General features: G+C 36.7%; 1 protein-coding gene across 3 annotated transcripts in view; it reads right to left on the reverse strand.

The window, feature by feature from the left end:
- Positions 1-23,910, reverse strand: part of LOC109098245 (polypeptide N-acetylgalactosaminyltransferase 13-like) — a 46,190-nt gene that overhangs the window by 13,551 nt on the left and 8,729 nt on the right. For all 3 annotated transcript variants that reach the window (XM_042730606.1, XM_042730607.1, XM_042730605.1), the window contains exons 2-10: positions 19,363-19,531; positions 15,329-15,495; positions 14,839-15,046; positions 10,752-10,922; positions 9,579-9,696; positions 9,202-9,382; positions 3,206-3,345; positions 2,795-2,893; positions 2,349-2,483 (exon numbers count right to left, since the gene is read on the reverse strand). In XM_042730606.1, the coding sequence (XP_042586540.1) occupies positions 2,349-2,483; positions 2,795-2,893; positions 3,206-3,345; positions 9,202-9,382; positions 9,579-9,696; positions 10,752-10,922; positions 14,839-15,046; positions 15,329-15,495; positions 19,363-19,531 (1,388 nt within the window). The remainder of the gene's footprint in view (positions 1-2,348; positions 2,484-2,794; positions 2,894-3,205; positions 3,346-9,201; positions 9,383-9,578; positions 9,697-10,751; positions 10,923-14,838; positions 15,047-15,328; positions 15,496-19,362; positions 19,532-23,910) is intronic.

A 23,910-nucleotide genomic window follows, 5' to 3' on the forward strand; every position in this document is an offset into this window, starting at 1 on the left:
TATACAGTTTATTTGTGTGTTTTTATTATTATTATTATTATTATTATTATTTCCAGGTAATAAGTATAATAAAAATCCAGTGCTAAAATATATTTCGCTTTTATTACTACAGTATAGAAACAATCCTCCCTAACAATTTAAAAAAAATGGAAAAACGGGTTTGTGGTATATAAACAAATCATAAAATTTTTATTAGGAAAATATAAGAAACTATTATAGATACAAAATATTGTTTATTGTCCAGCAGTGTATTTGATTTCTTAGCCAATTAAAATAAATAAGAAAAAATAAAACTTGCCAAAAAAAAAAAAAAAGTATTTACATTTGATATTTCTGTCCCCCTCACTTTTGAAATGATGGCTACACCCCCGTAGTTAACAGATGATGTCACAGTTATATTTAGTTAGTTTATCATGGAGTTTGTTATTCCCGTCTTCACTCTATAGTTCCCTTGGTTACTGATTTGATTAGTGATTTCAGTTCAGCTGTGTATTGTTAATTTGCCTTATTGTCGGTTGTTGTTTGTGTTAAGTGCACACCATTACACATGTTTGGATATTTGCTCTTTAAAAAGACATTGGTCTCTGAACCTTCGACTCTTCTTCATCTTTGGAACTTGCTAATACGTGACAAGTGAAAATTGTACCTTAAACTAAAGTGTGACTGAATGTTCATATAAATATTTTGTTTACATGAATATGTGGCCAAATGTTATTGGATTGATTATGCATCACATGACCAATCAAGACATTACAAGTTTGAACAGGGAGAAATAGTAAATGATATTTGAGACCAACAGTTGGAACTTCATAAGTGTATGGAATGTCTTAAATAACAGAATTTTCATTTCTGGATGAACTATGGCCGCATCTGATTTCCATAACCCATTTCTGGAGTTGGATGTCAAATGGACATGTAATTTTTGACCTGTATCCAAAACAAATATAGGTTCAGTTTCCCCGGAGCATTCTGAGGTTAGATGTCTCCTGAGAGCCCATGTGGTCTTTGTAGGGCTCAAACAAAAGCTTTTTGATAACTAGTCGTATACTAAACTGAATATAGTGTACACAAACCTGACGGCGCCCCAGGGTAAAATGTGCCTTTGGTATTACTTTCCTCTAAACCACTAGATGGCACAAAAAAACTTTGCTTAGAACTTTCCAAAACATTTCAAGATCTCTTCAAAATGAACATGCAAATGTGGCTGATCCTTGGTGTGATCACAGGCAGCAGCACAAAGTTGATTCTGTGCTAACTTGATCTAATATTTGATGCTTTTTTTTTTAATGCTGGAGATTTAAGTAGCAAATGACAATCACTAAAATTATTGAATAGGGCCTCTATTTTGACACTAATGCTTTCTTAATGATTTTCACTAAAGCAACAGTTTTTCAATAATGGAAAAATATGTAAAAAAATAGTATTTGCGGTAAAAAATTGCCCCTGTTGTTGGGTCTAAAGGCTCAGTAATAAGCATGATAATTAATAGGTGGTTGACATTTCAGTTTGTGGACATGACATGATCAGATTCAGATAAATATCACATATTATGTTGGGTGTCCATCTTAATCATAATGTTTAGAATGAAACCATCATATTTAAAAACATGTTATATTAATCATATCATATAATAAAATATCATTTGTTGACAACACTAAAAATCTTTACAAAAAAAACACTATACACAATATTCTCCTCTCCCACATCTCTTTTGTAAACCCAACTCCTTTAACTTTTAACCAAAAACCCTCCTACACGTGTTCTCTGGTGTGCCCAATAACAAAGAAAACACGTCAGCAGCGCCGTACGTCAGCGGCATCACTGCAGTGTTGTGAACTCAGAACAACAGACCCGGAAGAGAAGAAAATGCTGAATAAAGTCGTAATTTTTGTTATTTTTGGAGCAAAATGTATTTTCAATGCTTCAATAAATTCTAATAGACCCTCTGGTGTCACATGGACTACTTTGAAGATGTATTTATTACCCTTTTGGACGTGGACAGTATACCGTACATACATTTTCAATGGAGGAACAGAAAGCTCTCGGACTAAATCTAAAATATCTCAAACTGTGTTTCTGAAGATGAACGGAGGTCTTACGGGTTTGGAACGACATCAGTGTTAAACATCAACTACACAATTCAGGGAAATGTGGGAACTAAACCCCTAACAGTGAACTTAAATATACAGTCTTATTTCTGCTTTAAAAAAGTGTACTAACAGCACACTTGAAATATCTTCTTTTTTGTAAGGGAACCTATGTGTAATTTGATGTTTTTATTGCAATGACTTGTCGGTGTGCAAGAGTGATGTTGCTGGTATGTGTGATGTTTTCTGTGTGATATGTACCTCTGCATCGTACTCAAACATCTGGTTTCCTTTCATGTGGTGGCACTTCAGCATAACAACAGGTCCATTAAGCCGCGATGCATCCAGACACAGGTCATCGGTTCGAATCTCTTTGTCAGCCGTATATGAAAACACCTGCAAACAGATTCATCAGATGGGAATTAATTACCATATGCTAATTTACAGGAAATTACTTACTTTATTTATATTTTATTACTTGCATATATAATCAACATTTCAGCGATTGTGTTATCCAATCTTTCAATTTAGCAACAAGAATTAAAAGGATTTTCTGTGTGATACCAAAAATTCTGCTATCAAGCTTAAAACAAAGATGCAAAAATCATCAATCCCAATGCATTTTTGGTCTAGTAGATATTTAATTAGTTTTATGTTACATTTAAATGTATTTGTACAGTAAGCCTTTAATTTTACAACTTTCTTACCTGGTTGCCGCCCATTCCATGACAGTTGAAGAAGCCAACCTTTTCATTCTCTTTCCGGCCCATGTTATCCACACACTGATTTGTCTCAACATTTCTGATCTAATACCATAAAAGGACAAAGTCTGAGAATTTCATACAATGCACTGTTCTTTTAATCAGGTACTGTATGTAAGTCATCATTTTTTACAGTTGAACATTGTCCTTGGGATTTATGAGACAATATAACTGGTGAAAAGCTTTAAATACAATTATTGCAGACTGCATTGAGGGAACTGCTCAACACAACATCAACATGACCGCACACATAACGTTTCTGATTTAGTGTGAAAAATGACAAACTGAAGCAATTTATTAACAACTCTGATTCTTTTAATGGTCATGTCAAAAGAGGAAACAGTGAAACTCTCTTACCTCCCCAAGTGAGTAGTATCTGCGTGGAATCTGAGAGTCGGGGTAGATGTTTTCCAGGTACCATGAGAAGGGTTTACACCTCAGTGATTCTCTTAAAGCCTTTCGCAAAGAAACATCTCCATAATCCACCCGAACCACACCTGGAGAAACACACACAATCAGCATCCATGACATTCATCATATACTGGCCTTTCAAATCAGTGAAATGTAAATGCATGACCCTCTTTTGCAAGTCACTTAAAAGTGCCTGCTTAATGAATAGATTTAAATATACCCACCTACAAACATGACCCAGCGAAAACAATGAAGAAATAGAACATATATAGAGATAAAGAATTCATAGAAGCATCTGGAAGACCTTGATCCATATTCAACCCTAAGTAAACATGTTTAAGTCATATTTCAGCAATCTAGAGCTGTAAAAATGAACCAGCACCAATTAGGAACATGTATGTAATAGATATGTTTATACAAATAACAGCATTAATACGGCATTGAAGTCTAATTATGGATGCAATGGCACAAAACTATAGTAAACAGAACACCAGAACAGAGGAGATGCCAAGACGAATGGACAGAAAAGTACAGTATGTATACCTTTATTCATCTACAAGTGTGTGAAACAATGTGTCATTTGCTATGAAGAAAATATAAAATGATTAAAAAAAGTGATAAAGATATAGCTTTAAAATGTTAGAAACGCTCAATTGTATTTGTTTCCAAAGTAGAGTCTGTAAAACTAATTTCATTTCAAATATTTATTTGTATTATTTATTATAGTTGACAATGTCACTGATAATTTTATGTAATTTTAATATAGATGCTTACACAGATTTGACAATGATGAGTTATTTCAGCACTAGATACATTTAGAAAGAGGTTGGCTGAATTAATGCTTTCAATTAGGTAATATTTTTTTTAAGAATTTTTGATTGATTGATTGATTGTGTGTGTGTTTGGGGGTTAACTGTTAATCTAAATATAGGCAAAGGTATTTTTGTATTTTTTTATGAAAAGTCAAATTCTTAGACTCATATTATATCCCTAAAATACAATGCAATGGCATATATTCAATCATTGAAAAATCTCAACTGTCTCAATTCAAAAGCACCACATCTTTCACTACAGACACTAGAGGGAGCTTCAACATCACTTTTTATCACTTTTTTTTTTTTTTTTTAAAGATTTATTTATGGGCTTTTTATGCCTTTATTGGAAAGGACAGTGTAGAGTAGACAGGAAATCGTTTTTTTTTTTGGTGAAGAGAGAGGGGAGCGGGATCAGCAAAGGACCACGAGCAAAAACCCAACCATCCACGCCGTCAGCGCAGTTGCGCTGTATATGTCGGCGCACTAACCGCAAGGCTCTTGGCGCCGACATTTTTTATCACTTTTCTCAGTAAACGTTTAATTGATATAAATTGAGGGAATAAAATTCCACCCATCCAGACTGCTATCCTCTTGAAGGTCGCAGGGATACCAGAGCCTATCCCAGTGTTACAGTAAAACTGTGCGTGTATACATGTATACATTAAAATCCATCAGGAACCAAATTTTAATTCTATTTTTCATTTCATATTAAACAAACATACACATTTTGGGATGATGTAGATGGGTGGTCTCTTCTATGTTCGTGACTCTGCAGAGAGGGTATAATGCATCTGCACACACACACACACACACACAAAAAACACACACACACACACACACACACACACACACACACACACACACACACACACACACAGGGCTGCCTCGGCGATCAGAGCACACACTTGACAGCTGAAGCGTCAGGCATTTGTGTCTTTCTGCTGAGTGTTGACTTTCTGCATTTCTTCCTTAGTCTAGCGTTTTCTCTCTTTATATCTTTGCTGCTGTGTTTTGTGACCTCTTCTCTCTCTGTCTGTCTTTGTCTGTGGTGCAGATGATAAATGATCTTGTGTGTTTCAATAGATGCCTTGGGGCAGAGCTGCTCTCAGATGTGATCACTGGGTCTAAGTTATGTGCTATCTCTCCCCTCAGAGCTCAGTCCAGATTTAAAAGAATAGTTAATGCAAAATTTCACACAAAATTTCACAGTCAATCTTTGTCGTAGCTCTCAAATCTCATTACAATTTCTGGCTTGTCATATTTGGTTTGAAACACACATGGACCAAACTTGTGCACCTTGCACATTTTGTAGTGAGACTTGGGATTTATAGCAAAAAAAAATAGTGTGAATAAGCTGTCTTCATAGGTATTATTGTACCAAACTTTGACAGGTAACTCAGACGCAGGGCTGGTTTGAAAGCAGACTTGTGTCTCCAGTCATTTTAAATAAACGTGTTTTAGACCCGAGAAGACATTTTTTTTTACCGTATATTGACAGATACTGATTACAGAAAATCAGAATGAATTTTGTGTAAAAATAAAGCTAAGAGATAAGCATACTTTTAGAGGGCATAAAATAAATATAATAACTGTTTTTAATAAGACATAATTGTACATCTTTGTAATTTTTAATTTGTCATCTCTGACTCAGAAACATTCATCCCAAAAAAAAAAAAAACAATTATAATAATAATTTTGATTAATGAAACCCTAGAGGATACTGGGGTGTGCAGCAGCAACATGCAGCCCACTGTGCTCTTCAACATCTGAGCCATTCAAGACAATAAGTGCAGGGATTTGCTTATTAATATTAATATAAGAATTTGCCTGTCTTTTGAAGTGTAACATAAAGCTTATGATGGAGCAGAAAAACAATGGAGCATACTGTTGCCAGATAATGAATACAGAAAATGCCAAACTACTCAAATAAATCAATCATAACTGTATATTTTCTCAAATAATTCATGAAGATGCATGGGGGGAAATCTCCCAAATTTTTGACATACACAAAGGCTATATTATCTGGAAACATGGGTTAAAAATGTAGCTAAAACAAATCTGCAAAAAATTTAGGAAAATAAGCATACTCTCACATCCTAATCTGCCTTAATATCTTCATTAAAAATCCCTCAACTTGCCATGCTCCAAACCTCCTTTAAAAAAACAGGCTTCCAGGCTTCCTTTTTAAAAATGTACTTATGCAACATGGGTTCAGCCAAAAAGTGATTCTGGTAGAAGATTTTACACAATACATGTCTAGTGTGAATACTGTTTTAAACATCTGCTTGTGTAATCCAAGTGCTGAAAACAGGATGTCTTAAACACTAGAAATAGCTTTCAGCTAAGTGCAGGTAAATGTTGAGTGAACCTTCTTTGTGGGGTGGACTATTCCTTTAAATGTGTAAGATTTGACACTAAAAATCTCTTCAATTCAAATAACCTCGGTCTTTTTCTCCAGAACAGCCATTGCCGTAGACTCTAGACATACCAGACCACACTATTTATTCATCACACACACACACACACACACACACACACACACACACACACACACACACACACACACACACACACACACACACACACACACACACACACACACACACACACACACACACACACACACACACACACACACACACACACACACTTCAGTCCGCAGACCACAACACAGCACCACTGGGATGCCTTTCCAGGAACAATCCCCGCCTGTGCTCCACATTACCACAGAGTTCCTCCTGAATCTTTCCCTCTCAGGTGAACTGACAGAGGTTTCAGTAAAGGCTAATCTCATTATTGTCCTTGTACAGGATACTGAGGCTTTCTAACCCCACTATAGCACTACATTTCCCAGGTCTCCCTAGGGGCGAGATGCAGATAGAAAACCAGGACGTTCATGAATACGTGAGCAGCAGTGCAGAACTCAGACACTTAGCACAATGCCAGGCATGAATAAAAGATGGAAAATCTATCATTAGGTTGAAATATCTGTCCCACTGATCTGCACAATAGAACAACTGCTTGCGGACTGTCACCAAAACGTCTATATCAGCAAATATGGGCAAGCAAAATTGTTTTAGAGGGATGTGTTACTGTAGTGGCTGTTACAGTTAAATGGGGATGAAATATTGATGTTTCATGGTAGGAACAAGAGGAAAACTGTCTTTTATAGAAGAACATTCACTGGAAAGGTTGTGGAATATATTACTTTTTTCCCTCTTCATTCTTCTTCTTCAAAAAACGTGAATAAAACTTTCACACTTCTGTCTTTCATTTAAATAGCTCGCAAGAATCATCATTCCTTCAATTTCACTTTAAAATTATGATTTTACTTTTAACTTTGAGTTTAACTATGTTTTATTTACTTATTAAATCTTGCTTGGTAAATGTTAATTTCAGACCCTGATGGTAACTAAACCTGAACATTTGTTTGCATACTGTTTGCATATTGTTGTGCCATCAACAATAAAGAGCCATCAAGCTGGCACTTATTCTGACATCGACTAACACACTATAGCACACATATACTTGATTAAAATGTAAGCTTCAGTGTTATTTGTTATATTTAAAGTTATTTGTTTAAGTCCCTAGTCCCTGACTAAAATGCATGTTTGAGCTGTCTCACATGAAAATATTTTAAAATATGTCAGTGCCATTGTTCTGTCTCAAGATGCACACCTGTAACATTTTCTTCTAAGGCATTTTTATAGAAGCTGCTTAAATACCTTAATTTAACTAAGGCCTAGTCCGGGCTTAAGCTAAGCCCCGTCTGTGAAACCGGGCCTAAATGTACTAAACAACTTTGTAATGTAATTTGTTTACCATAAAGGCTTGTCGGTACATTTGGCAGTACACTTTTACCATATTTCAAAAATAACAAGATAGTTGTTAAAAACAAAATAAATAAATATAAAATTACAAATAAAGATATACTTGCTGTAAGTCCTATTGCATTTAATATACATTGAAAATAAGCATATAATACATTTTCAACATTTAACATTTTAAACATTGCATTTAGTTCACACTTGAGTATCTTCTTTTAAAACATAATATTTGAAAATAAGTGCTCTTTTTAAAACTAGGGTTTTGTGTTTGTGTGTGTATGTGTGTGTACCTACTTAACCATATTTTAGGGACAGATTTGTACCGAAAAGTGAGCTAAACCTGTCAAAACCTCCCTTTGGAGACATCCTCATTTGTAAAACTGGAATATATATATATATATATATATATATATATATATATATATATATATAATATATATATATATATATATATATATATATATATATATATATATATATTTATAGTAGTAGTATTATTTTTTTTTTTTGTAAAAATGCAGAAAGTGTTCTGTGAGGGGTAGGTTTAGGTGTAGGGTTCATGGAGGGCAATAGAATATACAGTTTGTACAGTATAAAAACCATTGTGTGTGTGTGTGTGTGTGTGTGTGTGTGTTGTGTGTACTGGTATATATGGTTTATGAGAACACAAATGTGTAAAATGACATGGGTACTACAACGTCAACATGGTTTATGAGGACACTTCATATGCCCCCATAAAACAAAAGGCTTAAAAACCATACACAATGATGTTTTATGAAATTCAAAAATTGCCAGTAAAAGCAAGAGGATGTGTGTTTAAGGAATTGCATTTGAAGATATTTAGTGCACTACAGTTCCCTATTGTCTGTGTAAGCTTGAGGAATGCTGGATATTATATACAATAGAAAGCAAACAACAGCAATGAGTCCAGGAGGCCAAACGATAAGATAATTACAGCCTTTCAAAACAACCATGACCACAGAAGCAAATCAACGTGCTATTTATAGAAAACGCTCTGCATCTCTGTAAAGACAGCCATGCATCACGCTGACACTAATGAAGACCTGTGAGAACACGGTTACTGCTTTAACGGCCCATATTCTGAATTCACTAGTTCACTAGCGTTAAACAATTGGCTTGGTAGAATTGTGGTGTCATCTCACTTTCTCTTTATTTTACACTTAGTTAAAAAGATAAGCTTGAAAGTAGTCAAAACAAGCAAAAGTAAAGCTACAAAGATTGTGTGATGGTCCATCTCAGTAAGTGAAGTGTCATTTATAGTTTTTCTGAAAAGTATCACCTGGTGAGATGATGTAGAAGAAATCTTTGAACTCATCCATCCAGACTTCAGCCAATCGTCTGTTGTTCTTGTTGATCACCTGACCAGTTCCACCAGGGAAGCTGTATGGTGTGGCCTTCCTGAACACATGGCCTACATGAGAACACGTGACTATCTCCAGAGATCCTCCGCACTGCCAGATCTATTCACACACATACAAAAGAAATATCAGAATTAAAATCATCAAGGATCTTTAAAACTTGGCCACATACAACTACAAAATAAAAATTCCAGCATGTATTTATGAATAAAATATTGCAGAACATCATCGTTATGTAAGACATTTATGACCCCTGCTATTTTTAAACGTTTAAACTACTGAAAAATTGAGTTCTCACCCTAAAAGACATCTCAAGGTTTTCCCCTCCCCATATGTCCATGCCTGAATCATAGGTGCCAATCTCTTCAAAATAAGTTCTGTCAATAGAGAACAGACCTCCTGCCATTGTGGGAGTTCTGTGGAAAAGATTCAAATAAAACCTTAACATGAATTAGTCTGACAGGGTGTATATACTGTAGGATATATATCTGTACCCACCATCAAGTGATGTGAACCACTGTAGTCTGTGTAAGAGAATCCTCTGATCAATAACCTTCTTTATACGGTTATTTATTCTTTATAGGGGATCAATAAATTACTATATATATATATATATATGTTACTATTACTATTACTATATATATATATATATCTGTATAAATGTATTTCTGTATTTTTTTTTTATTGCATACATCATTTTGTTGTTTGTGTCCTAATGTGGATACTAGATGTACACCTTTTAGAGAGTACAGAAAAATGACAGACTTTCTTCACACCTGTCATTGCTTGTCCCATTAAACAAGCCAATGACGAGCTGTCATCAAACGACTGCTGATCTCAAGCGTGACTACAGGTTTTGTTGTTATTTTGGTTACATTTGTGATTTGTAATAAAAAATGTAAGTGTAAAAACAACATACAGGTTGATTGCAGGTCTCTAAATCAAATAAATAAATAAATAAATAAATTAATAATAAGCGTAATCAAATCACAGTATGTTTAGACGTCCAAATTACAAGCCTTTTGTTTATTACACTGGCAACTCTTGACTTTTGCACATCATGTTTGGAAGACATATAAAAAAGTAAAATTAGTTCAGTTTAAACACTCCTTAATAAAAATCCTCTGAATAATGAAAGAATTGGTTTAAAGAGTTGACTATATCAGATGTTAGATTCACATCTTACTTCATTATAATGTAACTGGCAGTGCTGCAGTGACAACAGCTAAACCACTGTGGCGCCTACATAACATGCTGTCTGCTCAATTAACCAATAAAAACCAGACGTTATGTGAAGGTTTTCATTTATTTGGAATGAAGGCTCTGTGTCTTTACCATTGTAACGAACGGTGTGTTTGAAAGAAACAATGTAGCACAGATGATTTCATGGGTCAGTGTGAATAATTAACAGAATAATGTGCTTACATCATTCACGTCAAAATTGAAAATAAAATGCTTTAAAGTGTATTACCTAACAGGAAGGGTTCTGTCCCCCTTGCGTCGGTCCATCTCTCTCTGAGGAACTGGATACCATCTGAAGTTGAGCTTCCAGTTGAATCCCCCATAGGTCATATCTGAGCCGGCCATGTACTCGAATGTCTCATCACTGATGACATCAATGATTGGACAGACCACAGCCCTCCTAAAATGACAAACAAAAATAACCCTTTCACCTTCAGCCCATTGTTGCAGTGGAAAATAGGGTATTTTGACAAGAACTGCACCTATTTTTTTAAAATATAAAATTATAGACTTCAAATTCTAATTACAAAATTAGCATGAGAAAGCTACCAAAAAAATGGAGGGGGAGGAATAATAGTTAAAAACTTCCCTCTCTGCCAAATAAAATAATTGCTTTTTAGTTTACTTTACTTCAAGATTAATACATTTTTAAACATTTCCACGTTCATACCTTTTCAACAAAAAACATGCACCAATAGAATGGCTGATAACAATTTAGTATAGGGACCAATACTCAGTTGCTTATTAGCATGCCCATTAACATATTGGCTGTTTATTGGTGCTTATAAAGCACATGTTCTGCATGACCATATTCTACATCCCTAATCACCTAAACTTAACAACTATCTTACTAACTATTAATAAGCAGCAAACTAGCAGTTTATTGAGGCAAAAGTTGTAGTTAATGGTTTGTTAATAGAGAGAATTAAATCTTAAAATAAAGTGTGACCGAATGGCTCAAATGGTCACACCACCCTAAGATCCTGGATTCAGATGAATTTCAGGTTTAAACTGGAAGCTTTAGCTAGTCAAAACACTTTAACAGTCTATTATTTTGCAATAATGCCCAGCTGACTAGACATTATTCTTTGTGTAGCAGAAAAAAGACCCAGACACATTTCCAGTGGTGGACGAAGTACACAAATCAAGTATTTGAGTAAAAGTACAGATATGTATAATAAAATAAAACGAAAGTACAAAAGTACTCAAAGTACTGATAGATATATTTATTTTGCAATTTTTCAGTATGGTTATGAATAAAAATTCATATCTGTCTACTTGGGTATATTACCTAATTTAATTTTATATTGGCACACATTTTTTTTTATAATCCTACTGCTCAAAATACCTGGAATTTTCCCAAAATAACCAAAATGGAGGTCAAGATATATTTTTGTTGTTGACATGGGCTTTGGTGATGCAGTAATGTTCAAAGCTGCCATGTACCACCCTGGAGCACAAAACCAGTCATAAGGGTCAATTTTTTTCGAAATTGAGATTTACGCACATCCAAAAGTTGATTCATCTTTAACAAATAAGTTCTTAGCAAAATTACTAATCAGAAGTTTTGATACATGTATGGTAGGAGATGTACTAAATACTTCATGGAAATGATCTTTTTAATATCCTATTGTTTTTGGCATAGAAAAGGTGGTGGCTCAGTGGTACAGCATGGTGTTAGCAGCGCAATGGGTGATTCCCAGAGAACATACTGTTAAAAAAATGTATAGCCTTGTGCTGTAAATTTTATAAAAGTGCCTGCTAAATGCATAAATGTAAATAAAAGAAAAAATGTATAATTTTGACCCATACAATTTTTTTTTACCCCAGCGACTTAAGACTTTTTTGTGCTCCAGGGTCACATTACATTTTACCAGCAAGAAAAAAAATGTTTTATGTTGTTTTGCAGAACATACAGTTATATATGACTTGAAAATAAGGCCTGAAGTTAGGAAGAACAGAAGGAAAATCAGTATATTTTCATAATGATTTTTTCCTTCTCAAACCTTGTCTGTGGTGTAAAAACACCCCTGGCCCAATACTCCCAGTGGGCATCACTCCCCACTTTGATAATTACTGTAGTGACCATGTTCTGAACATCACAGCCTTTCTTTTCCCCCAGATGCAATCTATCTAGGTGATTGAATAAAAATATTTGGACTTTATATCTAAAAATGACCTCAACTTAGCACCAGCAACCTTAGACAGTTAGCATCAGCTAACAATATTTACTTATTTTCAGTATGGTTATGAATAAACATTCATATCTGTCTACTTGGGTGGTTAATCCAAACAATATAAAAAATTTACACTGTTGATAAACAATATAAAAACAGATAGGGCATGCATTTTAATAAAACTGTTAACGTTACGGAAGTGGGGAATTTGAACGTGCATAAGTTATTTTATTTAATCTGTGTTATTTAATGTTTCCTTTTTTTTGTTTTTTTACCTACAAGGCACTTATGCTGTAAATAGATCAGCATTTACAGCAGATTTAGTTCACAAACGACTAACAGTTTTGACCTAAATATGTTTTTGTATGTTTTTTAGTTACAATAATTAATCCTAAAATTCGACATTACTTTTAACAGAATCAGACGTGCACACTCACAAGCTCTCCCGGTTCTTATTTGTGAATTCAGTTCACTGGAGACTCGCACTAAACGGTTCATTTGAATCAGTGAGAGTAGACTCTAGAACAGCTGCAGTCGAATCATTCCAATTCGTGAATGAATCGTTCGTGCGATTTGCGAACCTATTTAAAAGGTTCATTGAAAAGAATCAGTTCGTTCTTGAATCAGACACTCTGAGCACGTGATATATTACAAGGAGTAACAATATGTTTTATGAAATGTAGTGAAGTAAAAAGTATGATCTTATGCTTTGGAATGTAGTGAAGTTAAAGTAAAAGTTACTAAAAATAAAAACTACTCCAGTAAAGTACAGATACTTGAAAAATGTACTTAAGTACAGTAACGAAGTAAAGCTACTCCGTTACTGACCACCACTGCACATTTCCAAATAGGAACAGTCCACACTATAGCTCATGCATCCAGAATGTTAATTGGATAAACACCTTTAACTTCAGCACCACTAGACCGATTCTGATCAATGCAAACTCAATACACGGACCGCATAATGCTATACACACCCAAATGACCAACTTATCCCTTACCGCTGTGTGATTCGGCCTGATGGGGAAATAAATATCTTTAAAGCATGCAGCACAAAGCGCATGCTCTCTCAGAAAGGTTTCCTGTATCAGAGCACCTGAGTATGAGGCTGAGCGAATGTGAGAGTCTGAGTGAGTGTGCCTGTAGAGTAACAAGATATCCTTAGTAACGTAATTCAGAATCTGTGAATCTGTGTGAACGTAATAAAGATCACTTTACAAATGGAGGAGACGTCATACTTACTGATGGGTAACAGGATTATACTTTGAGAGACCATGAACTAAAGTAGCTGGAAAGGTTAGCATTTCAAGCAAGGTAAATAAGCAGTAAAACAAGTTAGTGCTTAAGTCAATTACTTACTTACTACATACATATTAGTTACACATGTAATTGTTATGGTGGACTTTCATCTAAACATCCAAACATTTACCCAGACATTTTACCTATTTTTGCTACATTAAACCACAGGCAACATCACAATATCTTAGTAGTGATGCATTTTTTTTTCTAAACCAGGAGTCACTAGGGCCACAAGATGGCTTAAAATGATTACAAATGAGACAAATCACACTTTAAAGCTAAAACAGATAAAAAAAAACAAGATGCAATCTGACGTTATTTTTTTATTGTAATTCATTCCCTTAACAACTGCCATATTTATTGAAGAACCAGGGTTTCACAGTTTGGGTAAATCTGTAACTTAATTAAAATGTAAAAAAAATCCTATAATCCTAAATGATTGGAAAAATCAAGTTAATAAAATGAATGGTAATAAAAGGTCTGAAATCATGGGACTGACTTACTTAGAATTATTTGAATATATTGCCACTCCTAGTGTAAATAAAATCATGATACCAGAAATATCATAACTTACATGAGGGTCTTGGAATATTGTCTTTGACAAGAGAGTGCCTTGGAATCAAAGAGGCATGAGAACCATCTGCAGTACATTCTCTGCTGTCTGACTAGAAGTTTATTGTAAATATCTTTTGCCGTGTACTATATTTAGTTTCTCTTATGGCAAAAAGCACAAGAAAAGGAAAAGCAAAAATAGCTTGTCTTGGAAACAGTCTCAAGTCTTTAAAATATACAGTTTGTGGCTCAGGAATAAATTGTCTGTACAAAGTCAAGCACACTCACCTGTCCTCTTTGATCCGGGCCAGCAGTGGCTCCAGCCACCCTACAGTGCACTCACAGTGGGCGTCCAGGAAGGTGATGACCTGTCCTCGAGTGGCGGCCGCCCCTCTTAGTCGCGCTCGAATCAAACCAGATCGCTGCTCCATCCTTAAAATTCGCACTGGAACCTCCAGAGTCACAACATGGTCCTCTAATTTTTTCTTGAGAAAATCTGGAATCATTCAGTCAATAAAAGCAGAGGTCATCTACGGAGATGAAATTATGGTGGACAGCTTCATATTACACACATCTTAATGTTTCCTCACTTAGGTCTCAAAGAAGCTAAATGACATTTATGGACGAAATAAACTTTAAAGAAAATGTACTGCCAACTTTCACATAAACAATGACACTAGAGATATTGTGCCATTGACTGGTATAGTGATACTGAAGGAATAACTCAACATGCAAACATAATTAAAATGATCAGTTAATGAATTGACGTGATTATGACCTCTCTCGCTGGCATCATCCACCAGCAGTATCTCGAGCAGCAGGTGTCTGGGCGAGCGGTTTATGGCGCTGTGTATGGTTCTCAAAAGTGTACTCCAGGCTTCATTATGAAACACGATCACAATGCTGGTGTTTGGAAGGTCATCGGGGTACGTCTTGGTTTTACAGCTGAGGAACACACACGTTAAGAGTTAATAAGACAAAAAAAGTGTAAAAACAAACCATTTTTAGACATACAGAGTCAAATTTCTTTGCATAGCGCTTTTCATAACACACATTGTTTTAAAGCAGCTTTGCAGAGAACCCTGATGTAAATGTTTATTATCAGATGGATCTGTGGAATACTCGATTCTGATTGGTCAGTCACCACATTTAGAGTTACATAATGCAGCTGCTGTCATTTTGTGACAATTGTTTTGTACACTGTTATGGCCTGTATGATAAATAACAAGCTGGTAAGAATTTAAAACAGTTTCATCAAAAATCAATATCTTTTATTGTCATAATTATTCTTGTGTAGAAATGTTGTGTAATAAGTACCATATCTCTTAATGTCCGTCTAAGTTTAAACTTGCCACTTGCTAGCAACTGCTTTCACGGAAGGTTTGCCTTCAAATATTTCAACTCAAATCAATATTTCACGTCTAATTATTTAGTTTTGTGACAAGTAGCCATGTAATAAGTGGGATAAAGTACATCCAGCCGGTTGTTATTGCAAAATAAAATCTGTGATTAAAAACTGGTTGGATGTACATATACTTTACTTATATTGTAATATCTTATTGTAATATCCATACAGATCTAGACACATTACAGATTACAGCTAGGCAATAATATAGATTGCATTTTGCAATGATATGAACTGAAATCTGATATAAAGTTTATAGTCAAAAATTTGGATGTTCTATATATCCAACTTTAAATATATAACTGGGCGATAACAGTGTACATTCTGCAACAACATTAATAATCAAGCAGCTGAAATTTGCTAAATGGTATATATGGTTTATCGTGGGTATGAGCTGATTGAAAACATCATGGCCTCATTTTGTGCACATCTCTCAAGGCACAATTGTCCCAGTTTGATCATCAATACAACATTGATTGTTGATCTCTGATACTGATACAACACTGATTTCTGTTCATTAATTTTAAATATTGATTCAGCCATACATGCATAAAATCAAATCTTCAGCAATTACATTCTTCTTGATTAAAGCTTTAAGCAGACAGTCTATTAAAAATCAGTCTACAGTATTTCCTACTATTTAGAGCCCTACAGTTATTTGATATACACAAACAAGAAGACAGTTTGGGGATACACACCAGCTTCTGTCAAATTCCACCCACATAATTCAGCAACAATTAGATGAACGATTAAAAAAAAACATTGAAAATTGGTATGCATCTGCTTTAGTGGGCATCCTTACATACCCTCTAATAGGGCTACATGAAAAAAAAACAAAAAAAAAAACAAATAGGCGACAGCAGCCAATCAAATTGTAGTGCCTAAAAATGGACAATCTGAATGACCGTTACAGAAATGGACACACTCATACATTGTGTGTGAATATCTTTATCTTTAAGTATTTTTTTCTTTTATCAGTAGCTAGCAGCTGAGTGTCACCAAGAGAGCCTAAATAAAGCATGATGCTGCACTGGACATGGAGTGAGCTGAAAAACAGAGAGAATGGTAGAGGGAATGAAAAGAGATAGGTGGATAAATGAGCAGCAGGGGAACGAGGTTTATAGTTCTGCTTCTCTTTGTGTGTACAGACAGGATGGGAGCAAAAGGGCACAAACTGGAGGCAGAGTACAGATGACGGCATGCAGCATCTATCTATGAATATCACCCAACTGCGAGCAATGGAAGATTTCAGGCTGTAAGCAGTGAGTGAATGGGACAAACAATAGTGCTGATGGGTTATTTTACTCCAATATTACACCAGTGTTGTTCCTCAGGGAGACAAATTTACTGAATGTCACCCCAAGTTGTTTTTATTCATTCATTCATTCATTCTAAAATACTCATCAGTACTGTTTGCTTTGGGGAAACATCAATATTACTATTGCTGGTAGCTGTGATTTAAACAATACCAAAACCTCAAAGTACTAAACTTAAGCATGTAACGGTGAAATAGACATAAATGATTCCCCAAATCAAGCAGCTTCTTGGCTACTTTTGTAACTGACATTTTTAACAATTTTATTGTTCAACGTTAATTTTGCCTGGTGGATTATAAAATGGCATGCATACATACATACATATATATATATAAATTGATGTCCATGAAAAAAAAAAAAAAAAAAAAAAAAAAAAAAAATATATATATATATATATATATATATATATATATATATATATATATATATATATATATATATGCATGCCATTTTATCATCCACCAGGCAAAATTAACGTTATATATGTTATATATATATATATATATATATATATATATATATATATATATATATATATATATATATATATATATTTTTTTTTTTTTTTTTTTTTTTTTTTTTTTTTTTTTTTCTATGGACTTCAATTTATTAAAAATGATTAAATTATTCATTAAAACAAATTAGAAAACATGAGGGAAAATGCCAGATCTTTGTTAAAATGTAGAATAAATGTTCCTTCCAAGAGAAACATACATCAGTGAATGCAGGGAGGGAAGGAGGGAGTGTATGTGGGTGATGGCCTTCAGTGTGCTGAATGGTGGCTTTACTCAAAAACACCAGATGAGTGTGGCATGTTTTGCTCTAACAGCTCTCTGGGATTTCATTATGTAACTCGAATGACTCTTCAGATTCCTTAAACAAAGACCTTATTCGCTGCACTGAGATAGACAGAGGGATGGAAACTGGAGCTTTCACATAATAATAATAATAATAACAATAATAATAATAATAATAATAATAATAATAATAATAATAATGAACAGTAACTGAAGAGTATGTTTACCACCTATTCTTGTGAAAAGTTCATTTAAAAAATCTGATGCACAGATAGATGCTCTCCATATATTAAATCCACATACTGACTAGAAAATAAATCCAGACTTTCATAATTTGATAAAACTTGTGAATTTGTGGTTAATATTAATCTAGAATATTTTAGCTCAACTAACACTAACACAACTAAATGTCAGTTCATAGCCTTGCCTGTGCTCCTACAGAAACTGCTAGCTTTCAAATGTGTCTACAAAACCACAAAGCTTGTACCACTGCAATGACAAATACCATACTGCTTCCATGAGAGTCAGAAAATACAAATATCTCTCTCTGAAACTGCTGAAGTGTGTGATCTGCAACCTTCTTTAGCCTGCTGCTTTTATTGTGAATAATATGCAAGCTGATTCACTTTCTAGAAAGAAAAGCAATTTGTAAATCAATAACTCACTTGTATCATATCATCTATGGAGTTGAAATGACAGTCTTTGGCCTCAATATACTTCAAGCAAAAGTATGAACAAGTGTGAAATAGCAAAATCTGTTTTGTTTGGAGTTGTTTTCAGTGGTTTGAAGCAACTGGCAAGTGCAAAATTTTACAGAAAATGTAAAATAAAGTCTCAGAACCATTGAGTTCATGAGAGGAAAAAAATCACTTGAAAAATAACATTTATACAGAAAATATGTCATTGTAAAATGTATAAGTCCTTGAGGCAAATTTGTTTCCCACAGGAACAGGGATCCTAATATGAAAATTTGAGTTATTAATTTAAACAAAGTAGTGGGGCTGATGGCAAATTTAACCATTCTTTTCTAGGTAACTATACATCCCATAATTTCAGTAAATGCAACTAGCCACAAAACCTTCATGTACAGTACCATGTTGTATGAGGATAACAAATTGCTTATTATAAATTAAAAAAGAAACATAAACTTTCTATTTGTGCTTCTTGTCATTGTCTTCCTAATGAATGTTGATTTTGTGTTGTTGAGTTTGCTGTGGCAGCTGATTGGATCCTGTGATTAGTGTCATTAATGTGATCATGGAGCATTTGTCTGTACAAACACACACACGCTCACCCGTCCAGCCGGACATCTGGCAGACTCCTGTTGAGCGCGATCATGTCACTGGCCATAAGGTTGAATTGATTGATTTTAAAGAGCTCTTTCATCTTCTCCTGCTCATCTTTGGGAATCACCACAGCCTTCCCCATTTCACCTGGTGCCTCATGGGTGCGAGACATCACCGCTGGAACACAGAAAGCAGGAAGGCAGTCAGTGTGAAATATTTAGAAAGAGTGCTTAGTTTCTAAAACATGTGCCCATGTATTTATTCCACACATTTTCTCTCATGTTGGTTCGTTAGAAAAGTGTCAGCTATGACATCTAAAAAGGTGTAATGTGTAATCACCATGCCTATTCCCATGCTAATAGTTGTTATGGTAATAAGTTGATCTAACTTATTTTCATCTTCATATTATTGACATCGTCATATTATTAACATCTTCATAGTCTTATTGTGCAATAACCTGCTCTGCCTCTGAAACTATACTTTTTATTTCAGCTAACATTACAAACCCTTCTGTCATATAGACATTCATTTTCAGTCGTCCAATGCATTCCTAATGTATAACATGAATCCTGCCTTTCATTATTTTTTGTTAAGCATCCTTTTACACTTGGACATTAATATTTATACTTTACTTCAGATATGGAAATAAAATTTGTTGCAAAAACATGTTGACTTAGATATAAGATAAAGAGGCTAGAAATGAAAATAACTATAATATAAATTCAAATGAATATACAAGTTTATATATAATATTAAAATGAATAATAATATAACAAAATAAAATTAATAAGCTCAGAAAAGCACAACAGTCCGTTTGACAGATATACCTGTACAGTGTGGTTTGAACTGAACACAAAGCAGATTTTCAGTGGCTCTGCTGCAGGTAAAATCTGTCTAAACTGACAGCAGTGTTCTGAACCACTGAACCATCAACACAGACACTTTCTGTCCTTGAAATGTGCCTTAACACTGTTATCAAACAGAGATTACAAAGACAGCAAGCAAATCAACATGAACACTTTCAGAAAAACACACTCAACATGTTTTGATCATGAGTTCTGTTACTCCTCATCCATAATCGTAACATTAGTTATATTATTTCCCTTTCAGTCGGTCACTCTCGATGTCACATCGGATGACTGACGAATTGGGATCTCGCTTAGAGAGACCAATCCACTTGGAGTGTAAACTAAACAAGCCAATGCACATTGGCATGTGGTTATTGCATCCAGCTGTCGCTGATCACAGCATGAGTATAAGTAGGCAGCCTATTCAGCATTTCACTTTGGAGCAGAGCGATCATATCATTCTGCTCCTGACTACTCTACTGAGAGAAGAAGACTGAATGAGTTGAGCGTGCTCTTTGAGAGCTGTTCATGTTGGTTGTACGGCACTTTAGCGGTGGTGGTTTCCCGTGTTGAGTGGGTTGAACACATCAGGCTGCACTACCCCTTGTTTGTGTTGCAGACGGCCATCTCCCCTGTACGCTTCAGCACACTAAAAGAGCTTTTTCCCTAAAAGAGCATTCGCTGGTGCATCTTTTTAAAGACGACGTTGTGTGGCAAACTCAACATTACATCTTTGTAAAGACAATGTGGGTCTTGCTATAGACAACGTATCACCCGGGTATTTCTGGATGGGTTCGTTACCTGGCGCTGGGTTATGGTCACGATCGCTGCCTCACGTGCCTGGGCATAGGTGGTGTTTGTGGATGAATCACTTTCTCATTGTGAGAAGATGATCATCTTGGAGTCGCGGGCCAAGCTTTGTTTCCTCAAAGGGGTGGAGCTTTGTTGCCTCTGCCTCAATCTAGTTCTCGTCATGGTGGCAGTCAGGCGGGGCTACTTTAGGCAGTAGCATGGGCGGTCTGAAGGTAACAGTGATGTCAAACCCTCCAGGGAACCAACCCTTGGGGGACCATCGCTCCTCTTGCACTCTGCAACCAGTTGTGCTGCCAATGGAACGTGCTGGGCCCTCTACAAAAAGCGTACCAGCAGTATCCTTTGGCGCTCTTCTCGACGACCAGATGTCGATTGCTGCATCAGTGGGTGAGCTGAAGCTTTCTGGAAAGGAAGATTTGGCTGTGCTGCTGTCCTCCGGAACTGTAGCAATGCCTGAATCAGATCTGGAAATAACGGCTATGCTTTCCCGGACTGCCATAGGGGTAGGGCTTGAGTGGATACTCCCACTGTGTCCCGAGCCCTCAAGGTTGGACGACTTGTTCTTCGGGGTGCTCCGCGCTGGTTCTCAGCGCCCCGCCTCGGTGTCTTTCTTCCCAGAGGTGCATGAGGAACTCACCAGGTCATGGACGGCACCTTTTACTGCTGGAAATGGATCTGCTGGTTCGTCCTCCCTCACTACCCTTGACGGTGGTGCAGCTAGGGGGTATGAAGGGGTCCCCCCGGTGGAGTGGTCGGTTGTGATGCAGCTGTGCCCTAGTACCGCCTCCTCCAGGCAGGGCGAACTGCGCCTCCCCTCCCGGGTCTGTAGGTACTCGTCTGGCCAGCATTGCCGATACAGCCTGTGGAGAAGCTGCCTCCGCCTTACATGCTACGGCGTTACTGCAGGTTGTTCAGGCTAAAGCACTTAGGGACCTGCACGCGGGTGGTCATGATTCGGAAGTTCTAAAAGAGCTTGGAACCGCAGCTGATGACAAAGGTCACAGTGAGTTCTCTGGGTCATGCCATGTCCACACTTGTGGACCAAGAGAATCACCTCTGGTTGTGTCTGGTCGACATGAGGGACACCAACAAAGTTTGGTTCCTCAAGGTCCCTGTATCCCAGACCAGCCTTTTCGGTGGTGCAGTCGAGAACATGGCCCAGCAGTTCTCTGCTGCACAGAAGCAGACTGAGGCGGTCTGACCTTCTGCCCAGTGGGCAGCTGCAATTGTCCGCCGGCCGCAGTGCCCCAGCCTGCTCGTCTCTGAAGGCGGCCCCCTGTGTCCGCCTCCACTCCTGTGGTGCATCCGCAGCAGCCTTAAGCAAACGGCGCTGTGGAGCTGGGCATAGGCAGGCCGCCCCGCCCATCCAGGCCCTCGTCAACCTGGCGGTGAGCGGAAGAGCAAGAGGCCTCGGGACGGGCGACAGAGAGACAAGGAATGCTCGAGTGCATCCATCCCTGAGTTTGGTTTGCAGCGATTGACCCAAAGGATGCATACTTTCATGTGTCAATCCTTCCGAACCACAGACCATTGTTGCAGTTTGCGTCCGAAGGACTAGCATCTCAGTACGAAGTCTTGCCCTCCAGGCTGTCCCTGTTGCCCCGTGTCTTCACAAAAGTTGTGGAGGCAGCCCTTGTTCCCCTTAGAGAACAGGGCATTAGCATTCTCAACTACCTCATCAACTGGTTCATACTAGCTCAGTGTCAGGATCAGGGACTTGCTGCTCTCACACTTCACACTTCAGAGAAAAGAGCAAACTCTCCTTGGAGAGGATCTCTTTTCTCGCTATGGAGTTGGATTTGGTCGAGCACGCCTCATGCAAGGACGTTCTCAGTCGGTGTTGAACTGCCTGAATATGTTCAAGGGCAGGACAGCGGTCCCACTGAAACAGTTTCAGAGGCTCCTGGGTAGAGCCCTGCACGGGCCTCAAATCTAGGCCCGAGCCCGGCCCTGGCCCGAGACGCTCAGGCCCTAGCCCGACCCGTGTCCGACAGCTCATCAGAATTATCAGCCCGAGTCCGACACGAGCCCGTGTTTTTATTTATTTATTTATTTATTTTATTACACAGCGGAAGCCTGCCCTATTTGCAACAATTAAAAAAATGGGTCAGTTTTGTGTTATGTTTCTTTTCATTTCTTTATCAAGTTGATTTAGAAAAATGTTTGGAGCATTTTTTTTAAATGACGATTAACGTTAAACAGCCGAGCCGCCGACAGCGAGTAGCCTAAAAACATATTTAATCAATTAAAACCTCTCAAATTAACGCTAATACTTTACTTGGCTACAATAAAATCCATATATAAAACACTTCAAGCATATCAAACAGACAGTTTAATAAATGTTTATTTATTAAACCACAGTGAGTAAAATAAAATAAAAAAACTGAAATACTGAGGCAGGCTCGCAACAGCGCTCGCAAAAGAAATGAGAAATAGCCTACAATCTAAACAAATTAAATTAATTAAAAACAAACTTGCAGGTTATCTTACCTCAAAAATGCACCACAGAATATGTCCATTCTTTTTTCGATTAGTTTCCAACAGTTAAACGAAAATAAAGTCCAGTCAAATGAAAAGTTAGAACAGTCTCTTACAGAGCATCGTGGAGAAAAAGAATAGCCTCCAGAGTGGAAGGTTTTTAACCCCAGTCCTCCTCTCTTCTATCACCCTTCCCGCTGCGCTGAAGACACGTTCGCTGCTGCTGCTGCTGCTGACAGGACACTAAACACAGCGCGAGCCAGTCTTGACAGTTGCGGTAGCAGGGTCTCGTGCTGTTTACATTTACATTACTTTAGAGGCCTCTAATAGCTACAACTACAATAAGTGGATATAAGTGAAGTATAATCGTGGGTCGCGCTGATGGAAAAGCGTGCGTGTGTGAGACTGTCATGTCAG

Source organism: Cyprinus carpio, chromosome B9, assembly GCF_018340385.1.
Source record: "Cyprinus carpio isolate SPL01 chromosome B9, ASM1834038v1, whole genome shotgun sequence".
NCBI classification, from domain to species: Eukaryota; Metazoa; Chordata; class Actinopteri; order Cypriniformes; family Cyprinidae; genus Cyprinus; species Cyprinus carpio.